Source organism: Camelus dromedarius, chromosome 9 (genome assembly GCF_036321535.1).
Source record: "Camelus dromedarius isolate mCamDro1 chromosome 9, mCamDro1.pat, whole genome shotgun sequence".
Lineage (NCBI taxonomy): Eukaryota > Metazoa > Chordata > Mammalia > Artiodactyla > Camelidae > Camelus > Camelus dromedarius.
Genome location: NC_087444.1, coordinates 4192849 through 4202535, shown reverse-complemented (window position 1 = coordinate 4202535; position 9687 = coordinate 4192849). Strand labels below are relative to the sequence as shown.

The 9687-nt window shown below is 47.7% G+C and overlaps 1 protein-coding gene across 1 annotated transcript in view; it reads right to left on the bottom strand.

Moving 5' to 3' along the window:
* The window catches only part of SLC44A3 (solute carrier family 44 member 3), a 64437-nt gene that overhangs the window by 1926 nt on the left and 52824 nt on the right, over nucleotides 1-9687 (bottom strand). Inside the window, 4 exon segments of the mRNA XM_031457641.2 lie at nucleotides 927-1048; nucleotides 1051-1128; nucleotides 1131-1161; nucleotides 3071-3208. Of these exon segments, the coding sequence (XP_031313501.2) occupies nucleotides 927-1048; nucleotides 1051-1128; nucleotides 1131-1161; nucleotides 3071-3208 (369 nt within the window).

Sequence of the window (9687 nt, the reverse complement as noted above, 5' to 3'; positions counted from 1 at the left end):
GAGTGTAAATCAGGGAAAGAAGACCTCGTTAGCTTCCTACCACCATCAGAAGTATCTTCTTTGGAGGACATACAAATACATTCAAGTATTGTATTTTAACATTTTACTCAAAGAAGGGTGAGGATATATGTAATAGACTATGGGAGTGCTCGTTAAGCTGCAGTGCCTGGCTGGACTGCAGAGTGCTTTGCACGCTCTGTTTGAAAGCAAAAGGGCTTTAACGCCTAGGTTTTACGGCAATAGAATGAAAGAAAATTGTTAAAATGTCACTTGACCCAGACAAAGGAGAGATGAGAGACGTCACTTCATCTGTTGAATGTCCCTTTCTGCGCAGGATAAGGCAAAGACGCAACAACTGTGCCGCAAAGGCTGCTGGAAACAGCTGCCTGCTATTTCCAGACCAGAGCAGCGCCGGGCCTCTGAGCGCGGGCGCTCCCCGCACTGACGTGCCCGGTGCGTGAAAGGCCCAGAGCCGCAGATCTGTCTGCACTGGCCCAGAAGGTGATTCGTCTGCACTGGGTGGGAGTTCCCTAAAATACAACGGGTATGACATGATGCTTGGGGATACACAAATGCTCTCAAAAAAGATCAATCATTACACTTCCAGACCATCCTAAAGGCCAGACCAGGCCATGAGCACCAAAGGGACTTGGCCTGTCTCTGTGTCCAGGATACCCTCTCCTCTAGGGCACTGGGTTAGTGCTAAGCGCTCAGCCTTACTTCACTCCAGGGAGGTTTCAATACGGAAGGAGGGATCAAGCTCAAAATGCAGCCCAAATCTCAGGGGGACAGTCAGGTCACGTGGCAGAAGCTCACAGCGCCTCCAGGAGAGCATGAGCGGGGCCCGAGGCTCCTTCCTGTGTGAGCTGGCAACACTTAGGGTTGGGAGCATGGAGGCTGAAACAGGAAATGAAATGTTTACTTACCCAAAACTCTCGGTCCATAAAGAAGGGCTTTTCTGATGATCCATCGTTTGTTTCCAGATCAACAGCAAAACACAGAAATAGTGCGTCCAGCACAGTTTCAAACACCGATAAGAAACTGTGCTACTAAGTACACAAAAAAAAGCAGCCAGCAGCAGCGGGATCGCCCACACCTGGAGCTCACAGCTGTAATTAAACGCCATCAGCCCCCGAAAACAGTGAAACACACCACCAGCACCTGTCCGAAACAAGATGCTGTTGAAAATCTTTGTGCATTGGTTGATTAGGATACTTTAGAAAAGATTTTTGTCAGTTATAAGCAATAGGTTCATACATGTGCACGTGTGTGAGTGCCCGTATGTGCCTTATTGTAAAGACGGCCTGTCAGAAAATCTGGTGCAACGAAAGAATGAAAAGCTGTGATCCCAAAAGAAAACCCGGTTAACCTGGAGGATGGGGAGAGTATGTGTCTAATTTCACCCAACGTGCCTAGCTTTTGTATGTACGTAGATGTAATAGTACGTCACAAAGTTTATTTTTTTTACACTGAAAACTACAACAAGCATCTCCATTTAAAAATTGTTTTATAAACACCATTTTTTAAAACAACGGTGCAACAATCCAGTGAATGGATATGTGGTTTTAATATGTGATTACTTTTTACCTTGGGGATGGAAGAGGATGGGTTTTGCAATACTGGTGTAGGGAGTTAATAGGATTATAGGCTTTTGCTTTATGTGATTATTATATTTCCAGGAACAGGATTACAGGCCATGATGTACCTAATTCTTTAACAAACTGGAGCCCATCTGGAGCCCTCGTTGCTCTTGGATACCCATGAAGAAGGACATGAATGTCTGAATGCTACATCGTTCAAAAAGAACAAAGACTCACTGGTTGTCATATGCTCATTAGAAGCTCGTTAGCCATTATGGAAAAATAGGAAAATGTAATCCATTTTTTGGAATATACAGGAAAATGAATTATTACCTAAAGTAAAATCTGTTATAAAGATGCAACCTCATTCCAAAAATATGTGTAAGTAGTCATTAGAAAGTAGATCTCCCACAAGCCTAGGAAGCTAACGTGAAAACATTATCCACTGAGAGACGACGACAACTTAGACCACTTAGGCTGTTTGGAAAGGCGTCATCGGTTCGTGTTTCCAGAGCTGCTGTCGCAAGAGAAATCTCTGGGGCCCAGCTGAGCCTTAAAATACATGTGCAATTAACGGACACCTGTGAAATCCAAGCATGCTCTAACTTGTTACTGACAGCTAACTATGACAGTCATGCGAAATGAGGAGCCAAGAGTCCCCATATTTGGCCAGATCACAACTGGAGACAGAGCTTGTTCTCTCTGGGCACTGTGGAAGTCCCTGCATTCAAGCCGTGCGTGGAGGAACAGCTGGCAGAAGCGAGGACATCTATCCCGCTTAGAAGAGCAAAGACGTGGGGGGCGGTCCAGGACTGAGGTATGCAGAACCCAGCCCAGTGGGCGACCGTCACACGGAGGGAGGCACCCTAGCACGGTACAGAGAAACTTCAGCTTGCGGCATGGACAGGTGGGGGCTGAAGCAGCATTCTCAACGGTATTTCGGGTACTCTTCCCTGCAACCCAGAGAGGGACGTGTTCTCTTGAGCTCACAGATGTGAAAAATGAGGCTTTCACGAGACTACATACAACTCCTTGGAAGAAGATGACAGCAGAAATGTAACTGGCTCCATTTGGGACTGGCTTTATATTTATGGATTTAATGCCCTTAAGTAATGTAGACATTTCATCAGGTTTCAATGCTATTTCCATATATTTTTTATGAAAAACAACCGTTATAAATCGTTCATTTTTTGATGTTGCTAGCATTTCCATTTCAGGTATGAAAAAGGTGGATTCTGAATGGTAGAAAGAATTGCTCTCAGCTAGGGGTAACACGGATTCAAACCCTGGGTATCCTGGACAAGTGATAAAAGCTTGGTGTTCTCATCCATAAGACAGGGATACTTCACAAGCTTGAGGGTTAAGTGAGAGGGTGGGGCACATGCTGTGCCGTAAACACCAAGAAAGCAGCGATTCCCATCCAGAGCCTTGTTGTATGGCTTAATTTTGGGATCCCAATGTCCGTTCTTATTTTAATGAAGACATCTTACCTTTCCTAGAAAAATTATGAAGTCTCCAAAGCAGTTAACAGCTGTAAAGTGACTTGAATTCTTGGACAAGAGTCTGAGTGCATCTTTGGCTGATGTACAGAAGTCTGTCCCATTAATGGCAGTTGTAGTGTATGCGTTCTGAAACAAAAGACCACAGTTAAAAAGATGATGACTCATACTATTTTAAAGACATATGATGCCAATACAGAATACTTGCAAAACAGAGAGAAACAGCTTCTATAAAACCCACTATCTCTACCCATAACAAGTCTTCCTTTTCAAAGTCCCTTCCAGTCTCTGGAATATATGCACCTATGTTCTCACATAGTTGAAGTAAATGGAAAAGATAAATAGGTATTTCTGGTCAATATGGTGGATTGAACATTCAGCTACAAACAGATGGAAATGATGATTAGAGCATAGACTGTTTTTAAGTGCACAGCGGAGTTTGAGGGCAGGGAAGAATGTTTAGGTGCTAGAAACAAAGCAGTCCCCAGCTATTGGTGAGAGCCGTACCCAGAGGCCCAATGAGCAGGGAAGCAGTAAAAACTTCAGGGGTGAGGGCTAGGACTTAACCGCCTGGGGGTAAGAAACAATGCTCAGGCCACGTGCTGTCTGCACCGAGTCAGGATTTATACTCCAACTCAACCAGCCCTTCCAGAAACGTGGTCAAGAAACACAGCATCCACCTGGGACCACTGAAATGACCAGGGCCTGAGCAGGGTCAGAGCAAAGCCACATCCTCCCAGGCCGGGGAATGGTGGAGCCCCACCGACAACAACCCTCGAAAAAGATGAAGCGTTCACAGGAAAAATACATGGATGATGCAAGGCAATGAACTGCACATCAACCCAGAGAGTCTGTACCCTGAGAACAATCTGAAACAAAGCATTTAAGGAAGTATGGTTAAGATGCTAACTCCTTAAAGGAAGGAACAGTGACCATAAAGAATGAACAGCTTGGTATGAAAGATGAAGAGGCAGAGCAGAAAACAAATGGAAAAGAAGTTCTGGAAACGAAAAAACGTACAGCTTAAGTGGTACACAATGAGCACTTCCATGTGGTTCCATGCTTTTGTTATTCTGATTTTTAATAAATACATATTCTATCAGGGGTGTGTGTGTGTGTGTGCGCGCGCGCGCACGTGCTTACATGTGTAGCTAGAGCATGTTTAGATTATTTCAAGTATTTTGCTATTATAAATAACTATGCAATGAACATCTTAATTTCCTAATTTTGGAAAATTTCTAAAGGATAACTTCCAAGAAACGGGATTACTAAGTCAAAGAGGACAAGTGTGAGCCTGAGTTCATACGAGATTCCTTAAGCCATTTTTCCAAAATACCTTAGCCGTATAACTATATGGTAATTTCAAAACCATCTATTTCTTATATTTCACTTGAAACCTTTAAAATGCTACTTAAAGTTTTCAAGGAAAATTTACAACAAAGAATTTATAACTTTCTTGAGAAAATACACCGGAACGCTACCCCCTTGGGTTTCGCCTTTCCATCTGGCCAAGGTAGCAGATGAAAGTTTTTCTTTTAATCTCGTGGTACAAATCGAATCCTTTCATACACCCATTCAAAAATTTGTCAAAAAACCAATTTGGAGCCTGCTGCAGTAATCCAGCCCCCAGTGAGGCGGGTCTCAGAGTGGCAGAGGCAGTGGAGAGTAAGGCCGCAGAATGAACGGACCCTCTTGCTGTAATTCCCTCCCTCCAAGGCCAGCTAGAGAGGAACATGTGGTTCTCAAAGATGAAAGGCTGGGCACCCTCCTCCCCCGACGAGGCACCCTGCTGTCCCAGAGGGTATGTTCTCAGTCGGAGGAGGGCCCTACAGAAGTGCCTTAGTGGCATGCCGCGAGAACTTTTGGTTTCTGACTGACACGGAACGCATGTGAAATTTGCTTTTAAAATCCCAAACTGGCTGTTGGGGACTTCAGACCACCATGCTGGAGACTGAAGCCTCGAGTTAGGGACGTGGAAACTCACTGCTCATTCTTTGACTATGCATCTTCGATCGTCTATGGTTCTCAGAGCCCCGAGCACCAATTTATCATCCCGGAGACTGCGCTGGGTGGGTGGGTGGAGAGTGATGTAACCACTCTTTTACAGACTGGAAACCAAAGTCAAGGGCGTTGTCCCGTGTGCTCAGGAAAATCAGGGGTTTTTTCTTTTTTTCATTCTAACTTTCTGGACATGACACTACCAATTTTAATTTGAGCATAAGGCTGTTTAAAAGCGTGGTGGTTACGGTGAGCCCAGGCCCTGTAGCCAGACCGTCTCTGGATTCTAATCCTATTCCTTACCACAGACTGGCTGTCGGTCTTGGGCAAATGATTTAACCCCTCTCAGACTTCAAGGTCCTCATCTGTAAAGTGAGTTACAGCACCTCGTGCGAAGGGATGTTGGGAGGATTAAAGAACATACTCCCCATAAAGCATTTAGCAAAGCGCAGGCTCACAGAGAGCATTAATAAGGGGCGCCTATTTCCTCCAAACCTCACCGGTGATGATCTCATTTACAACTGGGAAACACAGAGGCCATGCTTTGAGCAGCGAGGAGGTGTGGAAGGAAGGGACCCGCAGTTCCTTCACCCACAGGCTTGGATCCCTCACACTCGCAGGGACCAGCTTTCCAGACCGCAGGCCTGGCCCCAGCCTGGTCTGGCTTGGCGGCAGCAGCTCCACCACAGGCCGCTAGGCTGTCTTTGCGTTCAGGTTGTGTCCCCAGTCCCCACCTACCCCCTCTCCCCTCTAAACTGGGGAGAAGTGTACTTCTGATTCATACTGGGAATACAGTTTCCGCGGGGAACTTCCTTTTCCTACAGATCACAACCCCACAGTCAGTTTGGCACCGCTGCTCATAAGCAATAAAAATAGATTTTGCTCCTTGACAACAATGATTAAAGGTTAAAATGGTACTTTGTCACGCATGCGTTGACTCCACAGCTCTTGGGGGCCCACAAGCATTTATCTGTTCTTTAATGTATCATGCCCACTGCAAGAGGGCATTAACACCACTCTGACAGGGAAATTATACACATGCCTTCCTGCAGTTACTACACCGCCAGCGTTTTACCACAGGGTCAACCCTGAGTGCGACAGAGAGACCTAGAATTCATGTCTGAATGAAGAGCTGGAGGAGGGAGGGTCGCTCAACACACAGGATACGCATCGAACAAGTCTGCAGCCTCAGCATTGGCTGATTTATGCTTTTTCTTCCTTGTCAGGCCGCTGGAAGATGGACGCGGGAAACATTCAGTGTTGTAAGTCCTGGCTCGGAGCGTTTGCATTTGCGGGGGCCGACGGAACGCAGGGTGGACGTGCTAAGGTGATCCCCAGACCCTGCCGATACGTGGGAAGGACTGGCTATGATAAGGATTAGGCAACACACTTTGTTGGTTCTGAAAGTTAATCAGGAGATCCTGAAGCAAGAAAAAAGGAGGTGGTGGTACCAGGCTTTTCATCTATCACCAGACACAATCCTGTGTGCCTGTTTCTTTAGCTCCCCCAAACAGGTGGACATTTCTCTGTCTTGAAATTGAAGTTATGAAAACACAAAATAGATACAAGGAAGGCGTCTCAGCTTGGCCACGGAAGCACCTTAACATTTAGGCCCCCAGTCTCATTCCCTGCCTGGGACTGGACTCCCTCCAGGTCTAGGCCGCTGCGTTTTCAGACTCACGCGGACTGCGCACCAGGGCTCGTCACAGGCTGCAGGGGAGGCTGGGAGGGCTCGTGAACAATGAACGACAACTCTGGCACAGTGTGAGGGCAACGTGGAGTCGAAGCACAAGCCGGAGGGGGGGTGCATTTAGCTGGTCCCTGTGGGGAATGGGGGTGGGTGCGGCTTAGGCAGCAGCAGGAGGCAGAGAAGTGAGACTTGGGGGTCCAGCAGAGAAGTGTGGTGGGAAGTGGGGCTGCAGGAGTCATGAGCCAGACCTTGGTGGGGCTGAAGGGCTGTGCTGGGGAGCAAGGGGGGGGGGGGTGCGACAGGAAGGCTCAGCCTGTGCTTCTGGAAGCCCCCCAGGCTGCCCTGGGAAGGTTCAGGGCAGACCCTCATCACCACCTTCTGTGCAGCCATAAAGCCCTACACCTCCCGAGGCTCATTCTCACCCAAAGCCTGTGGGGAGCCTCCTGGCTCCTCCGCTTGAGTTGTGCGTAAACGCTGTGTGATCACCACCCACTACCCACCCACTGAGCACAGTGGGCTCATTAGCAGCCATAAGCCAGGGGCCAGGCCCAGGTGAGCCCTTCTCTGGGGAGCAAATAAGTGTTCAGGCGTTGTAGCTCTTTCCGGGTACTCTACTCCCCTCCCCCACCTGGTGATGTGTCCCGAATGGCCGGCCACAGACCTGGCAGCAGCTTCCTGATTTGTTCCTGTGGCTTTGTTTTTTCTTTTGCTATCACCTGCACAACCCCTGCATGTAAACAGATAAAAAATAATACTGGCAGGCACTCATGGAATGCATACCGTGTGCCAGGCCCGACTCTGTATTCCCCTGCATGCACTGCATCCTCATCACCACCACGAGTGCACGATGAGGTGGTTGCGGAGAGCGGAGCACAGAGAGGTGAGATCGCACACCCCCGTCACACGCGTGCGACCAACATTGCATCACTTACAAGAGGCGGACTGGCCCATCTACAGGAAAACATTTACTTTGAGCTGTACTTTGTGCTCTTTCTTCCAGAAGGTTCAAAATAATAAAGTGGTGCTCTCAGGAGCTGTGTCATTAAAAGGAGCCAAGGATGTGGCAGGATCAATCAGCAGAAAGAGGCTGGGTTCCAATCCCGCTGCCTCCAAAGACTGGCTGAATGGCCGCCACGAGGTAACGTCGCTTGGCAGTGCCTCATTCTGCTGTGACGGTGTTTCACACCAGCCCCAGGCAGGGGTCTGGCTGAAGGCACTGCACGTGTGCTAAGCGCTTCCCGGTGGGCTCAGCCCCCTCCCCGTTACCTTACTTCATCTCAGCTGCTTCTCACTGCCACGCGGTGAGATAGGCACCACGGGTACTACTATCCCCATTTTACGCACAATTCTGATTTTTGAAGCGAAATGGAAGAGACTTAAGTGTACTTTTAGGTAACATAGAAAGTTGCATTACCTCTTTAATTTACTTTGAGAGTTGTCCAAGAATGTTAATTGCAGCTTTTACACAGAAAGAACATTTTTGCTCCTTCACTCAAGACAGAAGCCCGCCCAGTCCAGCCGTGTCCTTCCCCAGCGAAGGGCAGTCATTCGTCCTCCTGCTAAACTGAAGTGGGCCCTTCTTTTGGTGGCGGAACTGTGAACCCGAGCTTCTGTTGACTCTTCAAAAAGGTAAACAGAGTTTCCCTCCGTATAGGAGGAAAGGCACTGGCCAAAAACCATGCTGTGAATAGCCAGCTTTATTTCTGGAATGCCTTCCTAACAAAGTTCTGATATTTATTAAGTCAAACTAAAGCGAGATCTATGAAAACAAACCTGAGAAACCAGATGATGAATAAAGAACCCTGGTGTTCATACTTCCCTCGGAACCGGAAGAAATCCAGTGAAATCGGAGCCTACACCCATGCCCATACACCCAGGGGTCTTTTCTTACAAAACTTGCAGGAACCATCACAAGCTAGTTTCATTTCAGCCTGGTTTTGATCACAAACACACGCTGAGGGAGGTGGGCCGTAAACAGTGTCCAGACCTCACCTTTACCGGGTGCGTCCGTTCAAGAGTTTACCGCTCACCGGCCGCAACAGTCCGGCAAGACGGTGAGTGAGGAAGCCACCAGGCCCGTCCAGCGCTGGAGGCAGGGCTCGCCGGCGGAGGCCTCCGCTGCCTATGAAGCCAGGCGCTCGGCGGTGCTGTCCTGTTGCCTCTTTTAAAATGTATGTACCTTTTGCTTATTTTTTTTTTGAATAATGGCTTTATCATTTTCATGCTCATCGTTAAAGGAAATCCAGCAACACAAAGAAAGCGGGAAAGTCACTCCGATCCCACTGCTCAGAAATAACCATTGCCAACACCACGTGGACCTCACCCCAACGTTCTCTGCAAAGAGACACAGAAGGGAGGAAAGATGGGCAGACAGGCATCAGCTACAAAAATGAAAATTAAAAGTGCTGTTTGAAGAAGAGCACGAATGTGAATTTGACTTCAACAAAAGACAATGAAACGAAACTGAAACGGCAGGAATATTTGAATATCAGACCACTGCACCTACACACAAGACTTAGGTTTCTAAAACAGTCTTTCTAAATTTATTATGAAAAGTGTTTATATTTTTTTTAACACCGTGTGTTAAGTTTTGGCAGGACGGGTGGTGAAACACGAGTCCTCTAAAGCTTTCTCCTGCCTCCTGAGTTTAGTGGGTGTCACTACCGTTCTGACTGTCAGGACTTAGAACACTCACAGCCTCTTCGGTGACGATGGTCTCAGCGACTCAGTCGGGTGCACACAGCACAGCCCCCATGCCTGCCGCCTCCCCTCCTGCTCTGTGCCAGCTGCCCTGCACACTGTCCTGCAGGGCCAGGGTGGTCCCTTGACCAAGACGCCCTCTCCGTGAGGCTCACTGAATGACTAGGGGAAGATGCTTTTGGCAAACCTCCAAGTATTATTTCTTTGTACAAACCCAAAT